Source organism: Dipodomys spectabilis, unplaced genomic scaffold (assembly GCF_019054845.1).
Source record: "Dipodomys spectabilis isolate Male_0828 unplaced genomic scaffold, ASM1905484v1 ptg000187l, whole genome shotgun sequence".
NCBI lineage: Eukaryota > Metazoa > Chordata > Mammalia > Rodentia > Heteromyidae > Dipodomys > Dipodomys spectabilis.
Window position 1 is genome coordinate 12,888,791 of NW_024870864.1, and position 25,060 is coordinate 12,913,850.

Sequence of the window (25,060 nt, forward strand, 5' to 3'; positions counted from 1 at the left end):
TAACATTACTTTATAAATAAATTATATATTTACAATAAATATTAAATATTTTCTATGTCGTATATTGTAAATGTATAAGTAATGTCAATGTATGAAAATGAAATGCCTTTTTTGTATATGAAAAAAAAAGTGTGATTTATTAAACAGTATCAAAGATAGTATTATCACAAATTGACTACCAGGAATAAATTGAAAAAACTATGTAGAAGACTGAAGTTATAATAAATCATTAAAAGAAAATAAAAATTAAAAACTAAGATTGAAGACTGCTGTGTTTATTGGTGGGGAGTCTCAACATTGTGAAGGTGCCAGTTATTCCATTTATTTATGTAGTATATTAGAATCTAAATAATAACTTACTGCGGTACATACTTCTGACATATTTTTCATATATTAGTTTGATAAAGCTTTTACTGCAGAAAACATTCAAAGTAAAATATGCTTTTCAAATTGCAGGAAGCTTACAAAGTTTTCATAGAAGGACGTGACCTTTCTTAGAAACTATTAATGTTTGAGGGGAAAATGATGACCTACTTTGTTCATGAATGCTTCTGTTTTTTGCCTTTGTTTGTTTAACTAGACCAGTTGAGATAGTAGATTGAGAAATCCTTAATATGAACCATTTTAATGTTTATATTGAACAATTTAACTTTTCTCTTCCTTAGCTAAATGACGTAGGTGAAGAAAACAAGAAAATGGAGATTCAGGCTAAGAGGGTTCAAGCACGTTTAGATAACTTACAGGTAAGTTGTCAGCTTTTTTCTCAAATTGGTTTTTAAAATACTTGGTTTTCTATGTGTTTATTTCATAAATTGTTCTCTAATTCATGGGTGTGTACTGTTGCAGAGGAAGTATGAGTTTATGACAATACAGAGGCTGAAAGGAAATTTCCATTCTACTCATGAAGTAAAAAGTTTAAAACAAGAAAAAGTACCAGTTTCAAAAACTTTTAAGGTATGACGTGACTGAAAATTTCTCCAATGGAAAATAGGAAATTTTCTCTTGCTCCTTTATCTTTTTATTTTAATTTAGGAAAAATTCTTTTTTTTTGCTACAAAAGGATTCACCATAATAATAACCAATATTGAGCTATGTTTCAGGTACTGTAACTGTGACAAGCCAAAGGAACTTAAGGTTAAAGATTTGAGCCCTTTTTTGCTTGCTAGACAGGCACTGTACAGCTTTAGCCAAACCTCTAGCCCTTTTTGCTTTAGTTACTTTTCCAGTAGGGACAGTTTTTTTCCCAGGCTAGCCTTGGTTTACAACCCTCCCACCTAGGCCTCTTTCATAGCTAGGCTTATACTGCTTACTGTTAGCTTTTTATCACTGAGACCCAACCAAATCAGCTTAAAGGAGGGAAGGTTTATTTTGTCTTATGTTTCAGAGGTTTCATCCAATAGTCAGTTGACTCCATGTTTCTGGACCTGCAGTAAGGGCAGTACATAATGGTAGAAGAATATGTGGCAGAGTAGTGCACTTCATTTCACGGCTGCTAGGGAGCAGATTGGAAGCAATGGGACAGAGGATACCCTTCAAGGGCATGCCTTCAGTCACGTACTTCTTCCTACTAAATTTCCACCACCTCCCAAGAGTGCCATCAAATGATGAATCCCTGAACTCATAAACCTAATTCATTGATTAGTTGAGAACCCTCATAATGTAATCATTTTCCGAAAGCCCATTCTGTGAACTTTGAGTTTTGGGGGACATTTCATATGCAAACTGCAGCACCATCTTTAAATAACAGCTTTATTACATGGTACGTTAATCAGAATTATACAGTATGTATGCATTTGACTAAAGATTATCTTTCTGAACATCTTATCAAGTGTATTAGTATTTTATTTGGTTTATTACATAATGTGTTACAGTTTGTTTTTCCACTATTATGTTGATGGTTTCTAGTTTTGTTTTTTTTTACAGGTACTCAAAAGGTTTTAGAGGACATGTTTTCATTATTATTTGTATTTGTGTACCAGTCCTGCAGCTTGAATTGGGGCTTAGATACTGTCCCTGACCTTTTTCTCTCAAGGCTAGCACTCTATCACTTGAGCCACAGCACAGCTCTACTTCTGGCTTTTTGGTGCTTAATTGGAGATAAGAGTCTCAAAGATTTGCCTGCCTGGGCTGGCTTTGAGCTGAGATCCTTAGATCTCAGCTTCCTGAGTAGCTAGGTTTTCAAGCATGAGCTGCTGATACCCAGTTGACTTTACATGTTTAAAGAGTAATTAAATGTAACATAGTTCCTAGTTTAAGGTAAATGTATGAAAGCTATTAAATTAGCTAAAAATGTGATTTGACAAAGGCAAACAGAGATAGGAACATATTTCCAGTTCACAAACTTTTATTTGAAGTAAGGAATCAGATTTCAATCTAAAGTACATATGCATGGTCAAGGATGGCTTTGGTGTGACATGTGGAAGTTTTATTAGGAAACAGGCATCTACCAAAGTAATTTTGAAAGGAAATTCTTTTGTTGCTGTGGGATTGTTGGCAAGTGGCAATAGTCATTATGTAATGTTAGTCTGAAGGTTAGGGTGGACAGTTTCCAAGTGAAAATAATATTAAATATAAAACAGCTATTTTTGTTATGTTGGGACTGTGAAATCATTCTTGGAGCAGGTGACTTTTTAAAATTTCCCTTTCTGTCCTGCGTTTCAGTTCTATATAAGTTGGGATGATATTAATGAGTCCATTTTGCATAATAGATTTTCACAAAGGAATACTGAATTCTACAGTTAAATTTAAACATTTTTGAAGTATTCTGTTCTTCTTTTTCTTCCTATTTGCTAAGCTCTCAGAGAAAAGGATTTCAAGCTGGGGAGGAGGGAGGATTGTATATTATGATTATGGGTACTATAAGACAAAGAAAATAAAAGAGCAGAAGTAAATATGAAGGCCCACAGATGAATTTTGGAAATCTTTACTGAAATCTTCTAACTTAGCTTTATGCTCTTGCATTAAAGGTAGTTTTATTTTTCTGTATTATCAAAGTTAGTTAAAGAACTCTTTTTTTTTAATGTTTTTTTTTATTGTGAAAATACTGAACAGAGGGGTTACAATTACATGGGCAAGATAATGAGTACATTTCTTATCAAGCATTGTAGCCTCCTCCTTTGTTTCCCCTTCCCATACCTTCCCATCCTCCCCCTAGTTAAAGAACTCTTAAGGAATTCTTTTTTTTTCCCCAGACAGAATCTTTTTTTGATAATCCAGGCTAACCTCTAACTTAGGATCTTTCTGTTTTTGTTTCCCAAGTGCTGGGATTATAGCTGTGTACCACCACACACAGCTAGCCATATTCATCTTTTTTATTCTATAGTCACTCGTGAATTTCAAGGTTGGTCTTTCAGCTTTTAAGAGGTTGTGAACTGAAAAAAATATTTAATTTTTGACAAATAGGGACCAGTTAATGGACAAGTATATGAACTTTTAATTGTCTTCATGGACTGGATATCAGACCATCACCTTAGCAAAGTGAAACATGAAGAATCTGGTATAGATGGTGAAAAGCCATTACCCAAGTCTCAGAGAAGTGATATTCAAGAGAAATGTGTAAAGGTTTGTTCTTTCTAATTTGAAATATTTGATTTATTAGATGCAAGATTAAGCAAAAACCTCTTTTTTTTTTTTTTCTTGGTTGGTTGTGGGGCTTGACCTCTGGGCCTGGGTGCTGTCCCTGAGCTTTTCAGCTCAAAGTGTGTGCTCTACCACTTGAGCCACAGCGCCACTTCCGGTTTTCTGGTAGTTAATTAAAGGTAAGTGTTTCATGGACTTTTTGCCTGGGTGGCTTTGAACCATGATCCTCTGATCTCAGCCTCCTGAGTAGCTAGGATTACAGGTGTGAGCCATCTGCCCAGGTGTCTGACGTTTTTGATTTTGTTTGTTGTTGTGCTGGTGGTGGGGCTTGAATTCTGGGCCTGAGCACTGTCCCTGAACTCTTCAACTCAAGGTGAATGCTCTACCACTTGAGCCACAGCATCTCTCCTGGTGTTTTTATAAGTGAGAAAGTTTTATTGAAAATTTTTTGTTTTGTGTTATTAGGGGTTCTTGCTGAATAACCTTAAATTCATTATGTAATGTACGCTGGCTTTGAACTTAGGATCCTACTGGTTTAGGCTCTTTAATGCTGGGATTAAAAATGTATATTACCAAAAAAACAAATCAATAACAAAAACAAAACCCTCATAATACGTATATACAATACACTCATATTCTTTATTTTACTGAGTGGATATTTAGTTGTCTTAAACATTTCCCTGTTACTAGATATTTATAGGTTTATTCCCTATATGTAAATATGTTTACATACATATACACTTGAAAAGTTATATATAGTCCATGCTGGCTTGAACTCATAATCTTATTGCATCTGCCTAAGGTCTGGGATTATAAACATGTACCACTATTCCCAGTTTAAAATGACATATTTTTGGAGCAAAGTTCATCATCTTTTAAAGTTTTTTAAAAATTAGTTTTACATATCGACATATTATTAATGTATTTTTAGGTGTGGAAAGTGGAAAGTAAATATTACTTTGATTTTTAAAGTACAGCCTTTCTTGTATTATTTAAAAGATATCTTTATAGCTCTTTCAGTGAAAGTATAGACACATTTTATGTAAATGAGATCTTGCTCTTTTGTAACCTTTTTTCTAGACTATTCCATAGTGATGAAAATACCTATGTAGTTCATTTTTAATTGATTTATTTAGATGGTATTGGGATTTAAATTCAGGTCCTAGCATTTGCTAGGCAGGCACTCTACCTCTTAAGCCAGGTCTCCAGTCTTACTCTGCATTGTATTTCAGATAAGGTTTCATATTTTGGTCCAGGATCAGCCTAGGGCCTCAGTTCTCCTACTTGTAGCTTCCTGAGCACTTGGACTTTTAGTCACATTCCATCACATTTAGTGTATTGATTGAGATGGGGAAACATGTCTCACCTTTTGTCCTGGCTGGCATTGATATTCACTATCTCCACCTTCTGAGTATCTGGGAGTATAGGCATGAACACTATGTTTGGCCTTAGATTATCTTTTTTAATGGCTATATGTGTACAATAAATTTAACTTTTAAGCTTCAAAAATATTTTTGCGCAGATTGATCTTGAATCTTACATGTGTTGTTTCTGGATGAAAGGAAATATCTATTTAAAGTTACAAATACATGTTGACAAATTGTATGACATAGGGATTTAAAGAAAAGGTTTTCTGTTTGAGAACTTTAGTTTGCCTTTAGAAAATTGTGGTTGATTTCAGATATCTAAACATGCAGTGCCTGTGTTTCCCATGATTTTATCTCTAGCTTTTACCTTTGATGACAGAGCAGCTACAGTGGATGCCATTTATCAATGCCAGATTTCATGAGCCTTTTGTGAAGTTTATATATTGGTCCCTAAGGCAACTGGATGCAGGAACACAGGTAATTGACCTATCATATTCCATTTATTCTCTTGATCATGATTTCACAGGAAAAAAATATACATATATATACACATAGCTTGTGTTCTCTGTATATTTGAGAATATTCTTGACTATACTGTAAAGTATCTTGTTGCAGTTTTGATTGAAGTAAAACCTGTTTATCAATTTTAGAAGAATGTCAAGTCTTCCAGTTCATGAACAAAATGTCTCTTCATTTACAACCTAAAAACATAGTACCAGAGATTAAATTCAGGGCCTTAAACTTACTAGGCTGGTTCACTTGAGTCATGCCCCTACCTCAGACATGTTCTGTCATTTTTGTGTTTCTTTTTTTCTTTTTGTGCCAGTCCTGCGACTTGAACTCAAGGCCTTAAGGCTAGCACTCTACCGCTTGAGCCACAGTGCCACTTCTGGCCTTTTCTGTTTATGTGGTACTGAAGAATCGAATCCAGGGCTTCATTCATTCTAGGCAAGCACTCTACCACTAAGCCACATTCCCAGCCCCATGGTTCTGTCATTTTTACCCAGGGCCAGTCTCAGTCCTTGATCCTCCTATCCATGCCTCATATATAGTAAGGATCACAGGCACACATTACTATGATTGTTGAAATTGGGTCTCAGTGACTTTTTTTGTTATTGTTGGTCATGGGGCTTGGACGCTGCCTCTCACCTCTTTAGCTCAAGGTGAGCACTTGAGCCACAACAATAATTCTGGTTTCCTGGTTGTTTATTACTAGAGATAAGAGTCTCACAGAGTTTCCTACCCAGGCTGTCTTTGAACCGTGATCCTCAGAGCTCAGCCTCCTGAATAGCTAGGATTACAGGTGTGAGCCACCAGCTCTTGGCTGTCAGTGACTTTTTCCCTGAGCTAGTCTCATATTGTTATCCTTCAGATAATCTGCCTCATAAACATCTAGTCTTACAGAGTGAGCTATTGTACCTAGCTCATTAACTTCTTTCAATCCTTTTTTCCTTTTTAATTTGTTAGCCATTCCAGCCATTGAGCATCTTTGGATTCAGCTATTTGAAGAGTTATGGCTTGTGGAGGAGTATAGTGCTTTGTTTGTTCCTGTTTCTTGTTTCTGGTTTGTAATTTGCATAGCTGTTGGAAAAGGGATCACTTCTCATTTTAATTGTAGGATTTCTTAGTGTATACTCTTCCCATGGGGGCTCCGTACCCAGTACTATTTACTAGAGAAGAGAAAACCAGTTGTCCCCCACTAACATCACTATTCTGGCTGCTCTGTATGCTGGTGATGGAACTGGCTAGTTGAAGGTCATTTGTCAGCTTAAGGGCTGCATTCACTTTGTGATATTTCTGAGATGTGTACACTGCGCTTTGATCAAATTTACCTCTTCTATTTTACTCTTATAACCTTCCTCTCTCTTCTGCCTTATTTCAAACAGTATTTAGTGGGTTTCATTATGCTATCTTAATAAACATATAAAGTACTTGGATCATGTTCACTTCCTGCACCCATTTTTTCTCTTCCCCCTCCCACTGGATTCCTTGTCATTGGTCCCCATCCCCCAACAGTTCCCCTTTTACCATCATTGCTTGTTAGTATTATAACCATTTTATGTCTGAGTTCTACATTTGAGAAAAAATGAGATACTTGGCTTATCTCACTCAACAGGACAATCTCCAGTTCTATCACTTCAAGTGATATAATTCTTAGTGTCCAAATAATACTTCACTGTGTATATTGTACCACATTTTCTCTATCCATTCATTGGTCGGTCTTGGTTATTGTGAAGTAGTGCAGTGACAAGCATGAGTGGATAGATATCTCTACCGGGTTTTGTATTACATTCTAGCTATATGCTTGGGAATAGAGCAGCAGGTTCAGAAGATGTTCTATTTTTAGTTTTTTGAGGAACCTCCATTCCTGTAGTTGGCTACACTAGTTTATATTTCTATTAACACTGTATGAGGGTTCTTTTCCAATGCATCCTTACCAGTGTTTATTTTCTTGATAATTTCCATTCTGACTGGAGTGAGATAGAATCTTGGTGTCATTTTGTTGTACATTTCCTTTATGGCTAAGGATGTTGAGCAAATTTGTCCCTGTATTTATTGGCCATTTAAGCAGCATGAACTAGCATGAAAGCTGACAACATAGACCAGTGAAACAGAATAGAAGACCCAGGAATAAACACACAGCTACAGCCATCTGATTTTTTGACAAAGGAGCCATAAATATATGTTGGCAAAAGGTGCTGTAAAAACAGAAAGCTGAAGTTCTCTCATCGTGTACAAAAATAGGTCTTAGGCCTGAAACTGTTATTGCTAGTTTCTTTCTCTCTCTCTCTTCCTTCCCTCTCCCCTCTTGCCACCCACATTATAAACTTTAGATTTCTTAAAAGTAATTGTACTCTCAGTTTGGGTCTTTGTGGATTTATCCCATTTGGGATTTGCTCATCTTCAGCCTCTATGTATGCATTTTGCCAAATTTGGGGAGATAGTGTTTTTTTTTTCAAGAAATTTTAGTCCTACCTGCATTTCTTCCACTTGAGGAAATCTAACATAGTTAGATTTTTATTTATTTTGGTTATTTTTTTGTTTCCTCCCTGAAGCTTTTATTTTTCCCAGTTATTTTTGGTTATTCAGATTGGCTATATTCTGTTGTTTTATTTTCCCACTAAGTGATTCTTTTTTTTTCTGCCTCCATTATGCTACAGAAGCTTTCCACTTAGTTTTTTCTTTTCTTTATGCTATTTCTAGTTTAAAATTTCTCTTTCATTCTTCTATATTTGTTAGTACTTTTCTGTTTCTTTGATAGGATTTACTAAGTGTATATAGGAACTCATTTTATCATGGCTGCTTTAAATGCTTTGTCAGCTCATTTTAAAATCCTCCTGGCATTGACAGGTATTACTTGTTTCATTTAGTCTCATCTCTTTCTCTTTCTTGGCTGGGTGTGTGCTTTTAGACTGAGTACTGGGGATTTGGGATCTAGATTGTTTTCAGTGTCCAAAGGTAAAATCTTGGTGACAATTTTCTACCTGTTGAGTTAGCAAGAAATTTTAAAAATTATCCATACAATAAAAAAAAAACAAAAAATAAAAACTGATTTACTTTACCGTTAACAGCCTAAAACAATTTTAAAATATTTTATTGTGATTTTAATTCAAGGTTTAAAAACCTATATGTTTCTATTCCTTAATGATATTAAAATCATATTGGTAGTGTATTTTAATTAGGTTCCATTGTTAGTACCAGTCATCATGCAGCTATTGGCCTTTGTCCTTAAAATCACCTCAGTATATCTTTCTAATATTAGCTATATAAATTCAAAAGATAAAACCTGTTATCTACACTGAAGAAGCAGTATTGAACTGGAAATTAGTTGTTCACAAACTTCCCATGCAAATGTGGGAAATCCATTATAACTGTAACATTCAAAAGTTGGATCATAAAAATAGAAACTTTTAGTGACTTAAGCATTCCCATATACAGCAGTTTCAGTAGGTTCTTTAACAGATTGGTAGACTTTCACTAAGTACTGTCATTTTAGAAATCTTTCAATGCCATTGTCTTTGTATAGGTTTTCTTTTTCTTTTTTTTTTTTGGGTCCAGTCATGGGGCCTGAACTCTGGGCCTGGGCACTGTCCCTCAGCTCTTCAGCTCAAGGCTAGCGCTCTACCACTTGAGCCACAGCGCCACTTCTGGCTTTTTTTTTTCTTTTTGCTTATGTGGTGCTGAGGAATCGAACCCAGGGCCTCAGGCATGCAAGGCAAGCGCTCTACCACTGAGCCACCTTCCCAGCCCAATGCCATTGTCTTTATTTTGCCCATTTTCTTATTTCAGTCTATTCTCCAAGAAAACTCTCCATGTTTATTCTTTTGAAATTGTTAATAAGAAGAAGACATGATCTGGATGATCACTTGTAAGCATGTATAGTTAGATACAATTGAGAAGCTGGTTGTGAGTGATGGTAGAACAATGGTGAACTCAACATAAAGCTTAACCCTGTTTCTTTGATATTTCTCTGTGCTAGAAAAGATAGCATGAACTTAAGTTCTTACTAAGATTGTATTTTTGGGGAGGGGCAGTCGTGGGGCTTGAACTCTTGGCTTGGGCGCTGTCTAAGATTGTATTTTTAACAGCATTCAACTATGACATCAACATTGAGGAGATTGGGTGAGGACATATTTAAAGGAGTGACAATTAAAGGAATCCACGATACTTCTTTAGAGCATTCTGTGGAGAACAAACCAAAGACAGTTGCTTTCTTTAAAAGTTCCAGTTTGCAATTGAGATTTTTATCAACCTTAATTGTTCTCAAAACAGTCACTCAAGGTAAGCTTTCAAGGGTGTTTATAGGATAATTTTGTTATACAGCTTGGGGAAAATACTGTATAATAAAGCAAGTAAAAAGCAAGTAAAAAAACTTGTTTTAAGCAAGTAAAAAAAACTTGTTTTATTTACTGAATTTGAGAAAATAAAGTCCTTAGTTTGAAAAGGTAAGAATAAAAGAATCTTAGCTAAAAAAGTTAGCAAGATTGTATCTTAAAAAACAAGCTGGGGATAGTAATTTATGCCCATTATCTCAACTACTTGGGAAGCTGAGGTACGAGGATCAAGGTTTGAGGCTGGCCAGGACAAAAACACTAGCAGATTCTATTTCTAAGTAAGAAGGAATGGGGACATGGCTCAAGTGAAGTAGAAGGCCTTGAGTTAATCACTGTGCTATACTGAATCTCTGAAACGAAATGTGTAATAGAGCCTTATAGACATTATACTCATAAAAGTAAAATGATATAATGTACCACTGTGAGGTACATTATGATTTTCATTATACTGTCAGTTATCATTTTAAGGTTCATTATGCTCACAGGTGCCACTGAATGCACTATAACTTTTAATGGGATTCATTGTGAGGAAATCATTTAAAAAGTTAAAAATTTTAAATGTTAATGTGCTGCTTGTAATAGTATTAAGGGAAAATAACTGACAAACCACAACTCGAATGGTAAGGAAATGAATATTAACTGAGCCCTTGTACTGTTGCTAATATTGTTTTAGTCCCTGTTCTTGTTTGGTTGTGAATTATTCACTGTGGTTAATCTTTGTCTGATGGTACTGTGAGTTGATCTCAGGGCCTTGCAAGCAAGCATTCTACCATTTGAGCCTCCTTTTTTTTTGCTTTTTGTTATTTTTAGATAGATTCTTTTGCTTTTGTCCAGACTGACCTCTGAATGTAGTTCTTCTACCTTCATCTTCCTAGTAGCTGTGACCACAGCCATGAACCATTGTACTAGTCTTGTTTTAGAGATTAAATCTTATTAATTTTTTGCTTAGATTGGCCTCAGATTATAATTCTTCTGTCTCTGCATCCCAAGTAGCTGGGATTACAGATACAGGTATGTACTACTGTACCCAGCCCTAGCCAGTGCCATTTTCACAGAAGAGCAAACTAAGGGTCAGGCAAATATAAACTCAGATCTTTCTTAACCCCAAATATTGGACCCTTAACAGTATCATCATGAGGATGGTACGATGTTTTTTTTTTTCATTAACAGTGGCCATTTTTTCTGGGCTGGGTTCCCTTGCTCTTCACTGGCCTCTCTACTGGACCAGGCAGGAGAAGAATGCCTAGTAGAATAGTGAGAGATACAAGTGCTGGATGTCTGACTGCATGGAGTCCTTGCAACTGCACTTTTGGTCAAGTTTAGCCCAGAGTCCAAAGAAGGGTAGTGGAGCTTTTGATGAGAGTTGCTGCGAGTTTCTAGTCACCTTTAAAATCTACCATATAGACACCTTTAAAATCAACCATATAGACAAGCACAAAAAATAAAATCATACTAATTGACAGTATAACTGTTTTTGTAAAGAATTAAAATAATTTAACATTTAAGAGTCAATATTTTATATATACACACATATATACGTATATACATATATGTGTGTATATGTGTGTGTGTGTGTGTGTGTGTGTGTGTATACATAGCCTGTCTAGCTACTGAAGAAGCTGAGATTTGTAATCCTAGATACTGAAGAGGCTGAGATATGAGGATTGTGGTTCAAAGCTGCCAGGGCAGGAAAGTCTATGAGACTCTAATCTCCAATTAACCACCACAGAGCTAGAAGTAGAGATTGGCCAAGTGTTTAGAGGGACTAGCCTTGCCAAAAAGCTGAGGGATAGTACTGAGGCTCTGAGTTCAAGCCCCAGCCAACACACACACACACACACACACAAATTAGCATATATATGGAACTAAATGTTTTGGTATTGATAACTAAAATATTAAAAATAATTCTTTACTGTTAGGCATGGTGGCCATGTCTATAAGCTCAGCTGTTTAGGAGGTGGAATCAGGAGAGGGAAAAAATTAGTGAGATCCCATCTCAACAAAAAAGTTGGGTGTGGATACACATACCTGTCTTCCCAGTTACTTGTAAAAAGTAAGATTATGGTTTAGACTGGATGAGGAAAAAAGTCAAGATCTGGACTAAAAATTAACAAAGCAAAAAGAGCTGGAATACCACCCATGTGTAGAGTGCCTACCTAGCAAGTATAAGACTGAGATCAAACTCTATTACCAAAAAAAAAGTGCTCAGGAAGTTAAATTGGTCTCATTTTTAGAAAGTCTTTAGAATTAGAGAAATTAAGATGAAATCATAATTTATTTTTAAAAATAAAGCCACCCTTTAAAAATAATCAAATACCCATTATAAACTATAAAATGACAACTTTTGTATGTGTGTGTGTGTGTATGTGTGTGCACACTTGTGCATGTGTGTGAGCACACCTGTTCTAGACTTGAAGTCAGGGCCTAGATGCCGTCTTTGAGCTTTTTTTTTTTTGTCCTGGGGCTTGAATTCAGGCCTGGGCACGATCCCTGGCTGCTTTTTTTGCCCAAGGCTAGCAGAGCTTTTTCTGTTTATGTGGTGCTTAGGAATTGACCAGGGCTTCATGCATGCTAGGCAAGCATTCTACTGCTAAGCCACATTCCCATCCAAGCTCTTTTGCTCAAGACTAGCACTCTACCACTTGAGCCACAGCTCCATTTTAAGCTTTTTGGTCATTAATTGGAAGTAAGGAATTGCACAGACCTTCCTGCCCAGGCTGGCTTTGAACCATGATCCTCAGATCTCAGCCTTCTGAGTAGCCTGGATTATAGGTATGAGCCATGAGCACTGGCTTTTTAAAAAATGACACTTTAAGCTTTCAATCCTAAATGGGTCCAAAAAAAAAAGATTGGACACCAGTGACACATGCCTATAACCTAATTATTCAAGTGTCTGAGACTTGAGAATTGAGATGTGAATCTTGCCTGGTAGACAAATAAATCCCTGAGTCTCTTCAGTTAACCAGCAAAAAGCTGAAAGCAAAGGTGTAGCTCAGTACAAGACATTAGGTTGAAAAACAAACTTTACAACTTTAGCAAGGGTGGGGGGATGGGAAGGGGAAACAAAGGAGGAGGCAACAATGCTTGATAAGAAATGCACTCAAAGCCAGTTGCTGGTGGCTCATGCCTGTAATCCTAGCTACTCGGGAGGCTGAGATCTGAGGATCACGGTTCAAAGTCAGCCCAGGCAGGAAAGTCCATGAGACTCTTATCTCTAATAAAACCACTAGAAAACTGGAAGTGGCACTGTGGCTCAAGCAGTAGAGCACTCATCTTGAGCTGAAGAGCTGAGGGACAGCGCCCAGGCATAGAGTTCAAGCCCCACAACTGACAAAAAAAAAAAAAAGAAAAAAAAAGAAATGTACTCTTTGCCTTGCCCATGTAATTGTAACCCCTCTGTATGGCATTTTTACTATTTTTAAAAAAAAAAAAGGTGTAGCTCAAATGGTAGAGTGCTAGCCTTGAGCAAAAAATCCAAGCAAGAGTTTGAGAACCTGAGTTGAAGCCCGAGTACCAGCTCAAAAACACTTAGTATTCAACTGACTTAAATTTATCAGATGATGTATTAATGAGTGAAGTAATTTTTTTTTTTTTTGTCAGTTGTGAGGCTTGAAATCTGGGCCTGGGCTCTGTCCCTCAGCTCTTCAGCTTGAGGTGAGCGCTCTACCACTTGAGCTACAGCGCCACTTCCAGTTTTCTGGTGGTTTATTGGAGATAGGAATCTCATGATCTTTACCTGCCTGGGCTGGCTTTGAACCGTGATCCTCAAATCTCAGCCTCCTGAGTAACTAGGCTTGTAGGCATGAGCCACTGGCGCCCTGGCTAAGTGAAGTAATTTTGTATGAAATACAGAAGGTGGCACCATGATAAAGTTTATTTTTGTAAAGAATCGAATTCAAGGTCCATTTATATACTTTTGCCAGCATCACACACACACAAAAAATCTTAATAAGGCAAGTCTGAGTAGAATCTTAACAATTTTGCTTAACTTAATATACATTTGTTTACAATGTTTATTATTTTTATTTATTTTTGTGCTGGTCCTGGGGCTTGAACTCAGGGTCTGGGTGTTATCCCTAAGCTTTTTTACTCAAGGCTAGTGCTTTACCACTTGAACTGCAGCTCTATTTCTGTTTTGGGGGGGTGTTTTTGGTGGGGGAGGGGAGGTTGGTGATAAGAGTCTTACAAACTTTTCTGCCTGGGCTGGCTTCAAACCTTGGTCCTCAGGTCTCAGCCTCCTGAATAGCTATGATTATAGGCATGAGCCTTCTATGCCTGGCTTACAGTGTTTATTATTTACTACAAGATCAAGTGGTGTTTCTTGAACTAAATTCTACCAAAAATAAAAATAGAATACACTGTAAATGAACCCAGAGGCCACAGATACTCCTCAAAATTGATATATATATATACACACAGACACACACACACACACATACATATATATACATATATATATATGTATGTTTTTTGGTCGGTCATGGGGCTTGAACTCTGGGTCTGGGCACTGTCCTTCAGCTCTTCAGCTCAAGGCTAGAGCTCTACCACTTGAGCCTCAGTGCCACTTCTGGCTTTTTCTGAGGAATCGAACCCAGGGCCTCATGCATGCAAGCCAAGCACTTTACCACTGAGCCACCTTTCCAGTCCTCATATATGTCTTAATAACACGTAAGTTATTCCCAACTTCAGGTTCCTAATAATTAGGATTTGGTTTGTTTAATATTTTCTTTGATGGTTCTTTCTATACTTTTAGTAAATTTGAAGGTACTCTTAAGCAGAAATGTTAGTAGAAAAACAGTAGTTTATAAACAGTAACAGTTTCTTGTTCCTTTGAATAGTATTTTATAGGAAGAGTTTTAGGAAACAATTATTATACCCTTGCAAGACTGGAGGTGTAGCTCAAGTCCTAGAGCACTAGCCATGAGTGAGCACCAGCCATGAGTAAGCAAGCCAAGCTCAGATTGGCTGAGATTTTTTTTTTAGAGAAATGTTAGAGATTTCTTTTGGCTTGGTTTTGTTGTAGACCCAGGGCCTCAAGATCTCACATTCACCAAGTATAAGGTCTTGAGTTCATGATTCAGTATTGGCATGTACCCACAACCCCTCCCCCACCCCCCAGTGTAATATATACATATCTAATACTTTATTTGCATTAATCCTAGTAAAACTAATACAAATCATCCATGGGTCATCTTTAGAGTTTCTGTGACTTGGATTCAGGAGACACCATTATAATGCTGGCCTTGGTAAAACTTGTTACCATTCTTTTTTTTTTTGGTCCTGGGGCTTGAACTCAGGGCCTGGGTGCTGTCCCTGAGCTGCTTTTGCTCAAGGCTAGCGCTCTACCACTTGAGCCACAGCATCACTTCTGGCTTTTTTTGTTTATGTGGTGCTGAGGAATCAAACTCAGGGCCTCATGCATGCATGTGAGGCAAGCACTCAACCACTGAGCCACCTTCCCAGCCCTGTTGCCATTCTTAATGACAGATATATCACAAAAAGTAGCACACGAGCATTTCTAGTCTTCCGATGTTGTCTTAGAATGGACTGTTTGCTCTTTAGTAGGAGACAGAAAACCTTATTTAAAGCTCATTTTAGCAAATTTGTGTAGTTATATTTTTAAATAGATAATAGCAAAAATAGAAGTAAACACTAATGCTGTTTAAATGTCTGAAAGCATGTATGTAGAATATAAACATTGCTGTTGTATTTTAGTATGAATCATCAGTTTTTCTTTGACATGAGAAAGAGACTTTATTATTGTAGTGCTAAAATACAAAGACTCTAAGTAAAATTTACCCTACTATAACATAATGCTTTTCCTTTCCACTTCCCCATTTGAATTCCTAACCAATTAGGAGAACGTTCATCTAAATTTGCCTATAATCTCTCCATCATTTAACTTGTGTCTGTCTTTTGATTTTGTTACAGTGATGATGTTTATTACTTTCTATTTCTGAGTACCGATGTGCCTGCTGATAAACTGTTGATTTTATGTTGTTTTTCAGCTGATTATCTGGCTCAGGCATTTGATTCTCTATGTTTGGACTTGAAGACAGATGAAGGAAAATCCTTGTTTTTAGAGTATCAAGCTGTTCCAGTAATATTAGGCCATCTGAAAATATCCAGTAAGGGACTTTTATCCAACGTCATTGATAGTCTGCTCCAGATGACAGTAGAATCTAGTAAGTTTTTGTTTTTTATATGTAAAGAAGTTAAAGGGGAATGGTTTTCCTATCTTCTGTTATATACATGTTATTCCATATTAGACACTATTGTATTTTATACTTTAACTGATTCCAGTGTTTTTGGCATTTCAGCAACTAATATCACCAAGAGTTCCAACACTCATCATCAAGAGTTCAAACGCTCACCTTTTGTTAGATTTTCACAGACTTAACAGCTTCCATTAGTCATTCATTGTGCTGTGGGTACACCGCAAGCATTACATATTTGAACCTCTTTTTCTATTTGCTCGTGTTCTGTCATTCTAGCCAATTCTGTTGTATATTCTCTTTGCTCAGCTGAAGTAAGAGCATCAAATGTATCTCTACTTAAAATGAGAATAATGACAGAGACATGTTCCTGTTGTTGTCTCTTCAGCTTCTGTTTCATTCAAGGGGTAGGGCATAGGCCAGAGAAAAGGGACACTTTGGCTGGGCATTTGAATAATCTGTTTCACTCATTTGTGATTTTCTGAAGTCTATGGGATTCCTTTTGGGTTTTTATATTGGTAAGATAAGTTCTTTTAGCTTGTTAATAGTTTCTAGTTTAACACAGAGCAGTACAGGGATGCCAAATACAATTTACTTCCATGGCTCCTTAAACCTCAGATAATCTATTGACTTTTAAAAAGCAGTCATTTGCCGGGCACCTGTGGCTCATGCCTGTAATCCTACCTACTCAGGAGGCTGAGATCTGAGGATCGCTGTTCAAAGCCAGCCCGGGCAGGAAAGTCCGTGACACTCTTATCTTCAATAAACCACTAGAAAACCAGAAGTAGTGCTTGCCTTGAGCTGAAGATCAGTACAGGGAAAATGACCAGGCCCAGAGTTCAAGCCCAACGACCGACATAAAAATAAATAAAAAGCAATCATTTATTTGTTTCTTCTTTATTCTCTCTTCTCTCTACAACTGTTCTAAAACTAAACTCCTACTTCCTCCCCCCCCCTCCCCCCAGGGGATATAAACTTAGAATGGAAAGCTATTGTTCTGAAATCTGTGGGCTTGATACTGCTTTAGCAGCTTTCCAGTGTTTGGGTACAAAGCCTGGATGTGTTTCTGACTAGCTGGGCTTGATGTACAGTTTCTCATTTTTAATTCACAACTTCTCTATGAAGGAGGCCTGATAGGAAAAATGAAAACTAGAAAAGTGAGATACCTTCAGGGATCCAAGAGCTATACATTAGCATCACTCTACTGTAGTACCATAATTAAGTTTTTCAAATTTGCTTTTTCCCTATTCCAAAGTTTTCGGATATTTCCTCAGTATATTTAGTCATTTGTAACTCTTCAGATACTGAACTTCAAGGTAAGGATCTGGCTATCTGGATGAGTAATCCTAGAGTTTTATTTTTCAGTTTACTAACATATGAAATAAAACAAAAGTTTAAATTTTACTTGCTTATAAGTGATGACTAGATTTCCAACTTGTTTCTTATGAATTTTTTATTTTCATGAGAAAACATTCTACCAAATAGAAGTTGTCTTTATTAGAAACAAATATTTTTTAATATTCTTATAATCAAAGAAAAGCTAAGTTTAATTTGATGGAATAACCAACGAAGAAAAATTGTGGCACCACATTTCATATTTAGAGAAATCAGCAGGCATTTTAGTCCTTCATATATGTTTACTGTTGATCAAATTACTCTCACTTGTTCACTTCTAACACTTATTCAAATTGATTTTTAATACTGATTTCTTTTTTTCTTTTTTTTTCTTTTTGAGTCCAGTCATGGGCCTGAACTCTGGGCCTGGGCGCTGTCCCTCAGCTCTTCAGCTCAAGGCAGCGCTCTACCAACTTGAGCCTCAGCGCCACTTCCGGCTTTTTTTTTTCTGCTTATGTGGTGTAGAGGAATTGAACCCAGGGCCTCATGCATGCAAGGCAAGCGCTCTACCACTGAGCCACCTTCCCAGCTCTTTAATACTGTTTCTATGAAATCCTTATTATTTTGTGACAAACTTTTTAAATATCAGAAATGGGTAAATTTTTGATGTTGGGTTGAAGCATATTGATTTGGTTGATTTATTTCCCACTTTAAATGTAAATCTGGTGACTGGCATTGTCATTTGGTTGAAGGAATAGATCAAAATGTAATAAATACTTCTTTTATTGTTCTTCTTTCCATTTGTTTATTTTCTAGGTTTGATATTAGAAACTCATTCACTACGTATAAAATTTTCACATGCCAAAAATCATAGGAAAAGAAATCTCAATAGAATTGGTAAATAGCTTTTGGAACTGGCAGGCACTGGGCTGTACATGGAGGAAGAATCATGTAACCACTGCACTCTATGTGGCATGACAAGAAGCATGTCTGCAAGGAGAAGTCTCATGGATCCTACTCAGGCTGGCTTCAAACAGCTTTGAACTGTGATTCTCAGATCTCAGCCTCCTGAGTAGCTAGTATTACAAGCATGAGCCGCTGGTGCCTGGCTGTTGTGCAGTGTTTTTTTAGTCAGTGTAAATAGAGTGAGTGAAGGCAGAACAATAGAAGGAGAAAAGAAAGAGCTGAGGGTTTTTTTTTGTTGTTTGGTTGTTTTTTCTAGTATTATTTACTACAATTTTTTTTTTTTTTTTTTTTTTTTTGGTCATGGGGCTTGAATTCTGGGCCTGGGCGCAGTCCCTGAGCTCTTCATTAGTGCTCTGCCACTTGAGCCACAGCATCATTTCCAGTTTTCTGATGGTTGATTGGAGATAAGAGTTTCATGGACTTTCCTGCCTGGGCTGGCTTTGAACCATAATCCTCAATTCTCAGCCTCCTGAGGCTAGGATTACAGGTGTTCGACACTGGGGCTTGGCCAAAATTTCTTACTGACAGTTGTCAGGAATGAGTTTATAGTTATGAGCTATATTGGGAAATTTTATTTTTCCTTTCAAACATGGGCTTTCTGAAAAATTTTGCTAATAGATGTCTGTCATTGGGGGGGCTGGTAGAGTCAGTGGTAGAGTGCTTGCCTTGCATGCATGAGGCCCTGGGTTCGATTCCTCAACACCACATAAGCAGAAAAAGCTGGAAGTGGTGCTGTTGCTCAAGTGGTAGAGCACTAGCCTTGAGCTGAAGAGCTGAGGGACAGTACCCAGGCCCAGAGTTCAGGCACCATGACTGGCAAAAAAAAAAAAAAAAGTCTGTCATAGGGGAAAAATAATCTCTGAGATATTAAACAAAAGCCATTGGATTTTATATTTTGTGTGTGCTAGTCTTAGGACTTGACCTCAAGGCATGAGTACTGTCCTTGAGCTTTTGTGCTCAGGGTTAGTGCTCTGCCACGTGAGCCATAGCTCCACTGCCAACATTTTTTTTTGCTGTAATTGAAGATAAGATTCTCACAGACTTTGCTGCTCGTGCTAACTTCAAACTGTGAGCCTCAGATCTCAGCCTCTTGAGTGGCGAGGATTACAGATGTGAACCACTGGCACACAATAATGTTTTAATTTTTGAAATGATAATTTTGTCTCAAAATTTAAATATGATGGAATAAAAATCCAAGGAAGTGGGGCTGGGAAGGTAGCTCAGCGGTAGAGTTCATGCCTTGCAAGCATGAGGCCCTGGGTTCGATTCCTCAGCACCACATAAACAGAAAAAGCCGGAAGTGGCGCTGTGGCTCCAGTGGTAGAGCGCTAGCCTTGAGCTGAAGAGCTGAGGGACAGCACCCAGGCCCTGAGTTCAGGCCCTATGACCGGCAAAAAAAAAAAAAAAAAAAAAAAAATTCCAAGGAAGTACTTATACATCACATCATTTTGGGTTTGTTTTTAATTTCCTTTTTAGTTATTCCCTAACAGTAAACATTGGTTATTTGTTTTGCAGGATGCTTGCAGTCTTTCCTGGAAGCCTGTAGCAACGCTTTATTTTTTCGTACTTGTTCTGTGCTGCTTCGAACCCCTAAGCTTGATCTTCAAATCCTAGAAAAGCTCAGTATTATTCTACAGAAGCTGTCCAAAATCAAGTAAGAATTTCTCCATGGCTCATGCCTATAATCCTAGCTACTTGGGAGGTGGAGATCAGGAGGCTTACAGTTGCAAAACCCCATTTTAACCAATAAAATGCTGGGAGTCATGGGCATGTCTGTCATCTCAGCTGTGCAGGAAGCATAAATACATAAATAGGATTCTAGTCTAGGTGCACTGAAGCATAAATGGAAGACCCTATTTGAAAAATAGCTGATAGAAAAGGTTGGAGTTGTGGCTTAAGTGTTAGAGCACTTATCTAGCAACTGTGAGTCTCTGAGTTCAAACCTTAGTCCTAGCAAAAGAAAGAAAAGAAGAAAATCAAGATTCATGAATATTACTGCTTATCAAAGAGTATATATTTAATAGACTATGATTATAATATTAATCTTAGAACATCTAATTGTTTCATCTAAAACAAACTATAGTATATAAATCTAAGAACACTTTTATCTTTTTATTTTGTGTTTGTGTACATGCACATGCGCACATGCACCAATGTGCATGTCCTGCGTGGAAGCCAGGACTTCTCATATTAGGCAGGTGGTCTATCACTGAGCTCCACCTCTAGGCCTGTTAGCAAACAAATCAGAACAAATCATGCTATACTGACACTCCGTAAGTAAGAATAAAAAAATAAAATAAATATGTAAATATAAATATGTAAATATAAATATAAAATATAAATATAAAATAAAATAGATAATAAAACTTTATTTTGTAATTCCTTATTAAATACTAAAGTGAGTTTGAGGAAGCTGGCAAAGAGATTTTAGATGATTTTACACTGGGGTTTATCTTAGGAAACTATTGTGGATTTCCTACTGCTGCTGATTGAGTTTTACTGTGAAAATCAAGGGCTTTCTTTTTTCACTTTCTTTTTCCCCCGATTTAAATATTGGTATGGCTAGTTTTTAAATTATGAATTAATGGGCTGGGAAGGTGGCTCAGTGGTAGAGTGCTTGCCTTGCATGCCTGAGGCCCTGGGTTCGATTCCTTAGCACCACATAAGCAAAAGGAAAAAAGCCGGAAGTGGCGCTGTGGCTCAAGTGGTAGAGCGCTAGCCTTGAGCTGAAGAGCTGAGGGACAGTGCCCAGGCCCAGAGTTCAGCCCCACAACCAGACCCAAATAAATAAAATAAAATAAAAATTAAAAAATTATGAATTAAATACATAGATTTTGAGCTATTTTTCCCCTGAAGTTTAGCATAGTCTTTTCCTTTGCAAATCTTTTTATCCTCCTCCATTCCTCTCCCACCCCTCTTCTTCTCCTTCTCCATTTTTTTTTTTTGTTATTGTTGTTGTTGCTGGTCCTGGGGCTTGAACTTTGGGCCTGGGTGCTGTCCCAAGCTCCTATGCTGAAGGCCAGCACTCTATCACTTGAGCTACAGCACCGCTTCCAGATTTTTCTGTGATTAATTGGAGATAAGGGTCTCATGGGCTTTCCTGCCCAGGTTGACTAGAGTCATGGCCTTCAGATCTTAGGCTCCTGAGTAGCTAAGATTACAGTTGAGCCACCAGTATCTGGCTTCCTTCTCCCTCTTTTTTTTTTTAATGTTTTTTTTTTATTGTGAAAATAGTGTACAGAGGGGTTACAGTTAGATGAGAAAAGGTAATGAGTACATTTCCTATCGAGCACAAAGGAGGAGGTAACAGTGCTTCTTCTCCCTCTCTTAATCTTAATGGTGATATTGTCTCACTATGTAGCTAGGCGAGGCCGACTCAATCCTGAAATCCTCCTGCTTCCACCTTCTAAGTATTGGAACTAAAGGTATATGGCACTAGGCCCAGCATGTCAGTCTTTGTATTTGTGACAGTATTGTGACTTGAACTCAGAGCCTCAGTGCTCTCCTTTAGTTTTTTCACTTAAGGCTTGCACTATACTACTTGAACCACACTTCCATCTCTAGGTTTTACTAGTCAATTGGAGATAAGAATCTCATGTACTTTGCTGCCCAGGTTAGCTTTGAACTGTGATTCTCAGATCTCAGCCTCCTGAATAGCTAGGATTACAGGCATGAGACAACAGTACCTGGCTGTTATAAATTCTTATTTTGTATGTACGCCTGTGCTAGTACTAGAGATTGAATTTACTGCTCCATGCTTTTGTGTACCTGTGGTATTCTTCCACTTGAGCCATGCCTCCAACCTGAATTTTTTTGCTACTTAATTTGAGATAGTGTCTCATGACTTTTTTGCCAAGGCTAGCTTCAGATTGAGATCATCTGATCTCAACACTTGAGCTAAGATTATAGACAGTCATATACCCAGTCATATAATTTATTAATGCCAAGTTGTGACTTTTGTATGTGTGTGTGTGTGGTCCTGGGACGTGAACTCAGGGCCTGGGCACTGTCCTTGAGCTTTTTTTCTCTGCTCAAGCCTGGTGCTCTACTACTTGAGCCACAGCTCCACTTTTGGCTTTTGTTGGAGGTAAGAGTCTCATTGTCTTTCCTGCCCTGTTTGGCTTCCATCCATGTTCTTCAGATCTCAGCCTCCTGAGTAATTAGAGTTATAGGCATGAGCCTCTGCACTTGGCTGTAACACATTCTTTTTTTTCTTTTTTCTTTTTTTGTCAGTTGTGGGGCTTGAACTCAGGGCCTAGGCACTGGCCTGAGCTCTTTTGTCCAAGGCTAGCACCTAGCACTCTACCACTTAGAGCCACAGGTTTACTTCCAGTTTTCTGGTGGTTAATTGGAGACAAAGAGTCTCATGGACTTTCCTTCCCAGGTTGGATGTGATCCTCAGATCTCAGCCTTCTGAGTAGCTAGGATTACAGGCGTGAGCCACTAGCACCTGGCTTGTAACGTATTAACTCACCAAATTGTTAGTTTTAGTCTGGTATCAATTAACCTTATAAATTTTATTCTCTCCCTTTACTTGGAATCAATCAATTTGGGAACAATGATTTTCTGGTTTGTTAATGTCTCAATGCAGCCCAATACAGTTAACCTGTGGTTCTGTGGAGGTTCAGTAACATTATTTAGATTTAGGTCTTTTTTACCTCTCAATTCATAGAATTTTAAAAAGTAGTCCCCAACTAGGAACATTGAGGGTATGGGTGGGACTAGGAGGGATGGGGGAGAATAATGGAAGGGATGATATCCATCAAGATACATGGTACTTATAAACTGACATGCTTAATGGAAACCCCTTTGTATAAGTACTTAAAGATAATAAAAATATAATAGGAATAAAAGTAGTCTCTACATAGAAGCTTATCCTTAGGCCAAAAATGCATTCTCCATGAAGTGTTTTGTTGCGTAAGCACACAAAGATAAATCCTGTTTTAAAGGGGTAGTAGATGTGATCATTTGATAATTTCTTCGAAGAGATGAGACATATTTCTTGTCTAGACAAGGAAATAAAAAATATGTTACTAGAAAATGAGAGTCTTACTGAGTGAAAATGAAATTACCAACTTGCTGTTAAAAAGGAGTAGTTGAAAAGTATTCTGGAGCTAATCTCAAAGGTAAACCAGAATGGTGCCATCTTAAAAGCTAGTTTACTTTGATAACAAGTATTTAACTTTCTGGCTGACTGCCGGGAGACTTGGGGAGGAGATTTCTCATTTTTTAATTGTGTATATGGTATAGTTTTCAGGACTGTGAAACCCTTTTAAGCCTTTTTGGCCTAAGACCTGTACCCCAAAACTTTGTTTTTCTTAGCATTTTAATTCATTACTCAGCCATTTCCCCAATATTTGAAAAAATAAATGCCATTTCTCCACATTTATATATAAATTATCTCTAGAGGTAATTTCCTCAGTGTGTATAGTTCAGTAATATGGTTTATTCTTTTTCAGGAGCAATAAGAAGCTCTTTGAGCTTTTTACAATTCATCTGATGCTGCAAGAACTACAAAGGACCACTCATCCAGAGCACGCCTTCCTCTGTATTAACTTGAACTCAACTCTGTTCAATTTGGGCTTAACAAAGTGCAATTCCTTTGTCTCCAATACAAGCGAATAGATTGGTTTATTGCCCCATTAGATGAGTGTATATATGTATATAAAACAGGTGTTATTTGTAGAAGTGTAAAAAGTCACCACAGTAACAGATTCTCCCAAGTAGAATAGAATCATCTATCATGAAAGATAACTGGCATTTTTTTCATCTTTGTAAATGGAATCTATAAGCTATGAAAGTTTTATGTACAAGATGACAGATGACATTTTCAGAATTTATGACATTGGGGTTGGGATACTTTTTATAAAAGTACTCTAGGAAAGCTTTATTAAAATTATGTGACAATTTGAAATAAATTGGTTGCTTATGTGGGAAGAATTAACCATGTTGTCATTCTGGGTTTTTTGTTTTGTTTTTGGATCCTCCTGGGACTTGAATTGGGGACTTTCCTACTTGCTAAGCAAGCATCTACCACTTTAGCCACACTCCCAACCCTATTTGCTTTAGCTGTTTTTGTTTTGTCCAAGTAGACCTCAGTCATCCTGTTTAGGTCTCTTGTGTAGCTGAGCTGATAAGCATGTCCCACCATGTCCAGCTTTATTAGTTGAGAATGGGGCTGGGGGTCTTGCTAACTTTTGTTTGGGGGAGTCCCAAAGCACAATCCTTTTACTTCCATACCCAAGTAGCTGGGATTTACAGGTGTGATCCACTGTACTTGGCTGTTAGCATACAAGAAACCCTCCTTTTGAAAGAAAAAGTACATATTTTTAAATGCTTTTTAAAAAATTGGGACTTTTATTTATTGCAGGCCTAGGGATAGAACCCAGTGCCTTCTGCATGAAGGAAAGCACTGTACTGCTGAGTCTACACTCCCAGTCCAAAAGTACTGTTTTCTAACTGGTTTAACTATCTCTAGATAATGCATAGTAGGTACCCCAGCAAAGGGTGTTTCTGAAGAAGAGGACAGAGTAAATGAGGCAAATGCAGTGTTCAAAGACAGAGTTGAGTAAAGTTTTTTAGTTAAAGAGAGCTGCATGTATAGATAGACAAAGCTTAAAACGTCCTATAATCGGGTGCATCTTGACAAAATAATAAATTGTAAGGTCAAAGCAAGAACAAAAAGCATTAATCTACAAGATAAGACCTACAAACTAGCCTAGTAGAATTCCAGAAATAAATATGAAGTTACAAAAAGGAAAAA

The 25,060-nt window shown here is 37.3% G+C and overlaps 1 protein-coding gene across 6 annotated transcripts in view; it reads left to right on the forward strand.

Annotated features, from left to right (window-relative positions):
- The window catches only part of Ccdc138 (coiled-coil domain containing 138), a 41,440-nt gene extending 17,183 nt beyond the window's left edge, over window positions 1-24,257 (forward strand). For 5 of the 6 annotated variants that reach the window (XM_042695342.1, XM_042695343.1, XM_042695344.1 and 2 more), the window contains 8 exons: window positions 666-743; window positions 847-954; window positions 3,403-3,561; window positions 5,307-5,423; window positions 9,536-9,728; window positions 15,790-15,966; window positions 19,813-19,951; window positions 23,757-24,257. In XM_042695342.1, coding sequence (XP_042551276.1) covers window positions 666-743; window positions 847-954; window positions 3,403-3,561; window positions 5,307-5,423; window positions 9,536-9,728; window positions 15,790-15,966; window positions 19,813-19,951; window positions 23,757-23,922 — 1,137 coding nt within the window. In that variant the 3' untranslated portion in view covers window positions 23,923-24,257. The remainder of the gene's footprint in view (window positions 1-665; window positions 744-846; window positions 955-3,402; window positions 3,562-5,306; window positions 5,424-9,535; window positions 9,729-15,789; window positions 15,967-19,812; window positions 19,952-23,756) is intronic. The other variant, XM_042695346.1, reaches the window with a different exon arrangement.
- The last annotated feature ends 803 nt before the right edge of the window (window positions 24,258-25,060 follow it).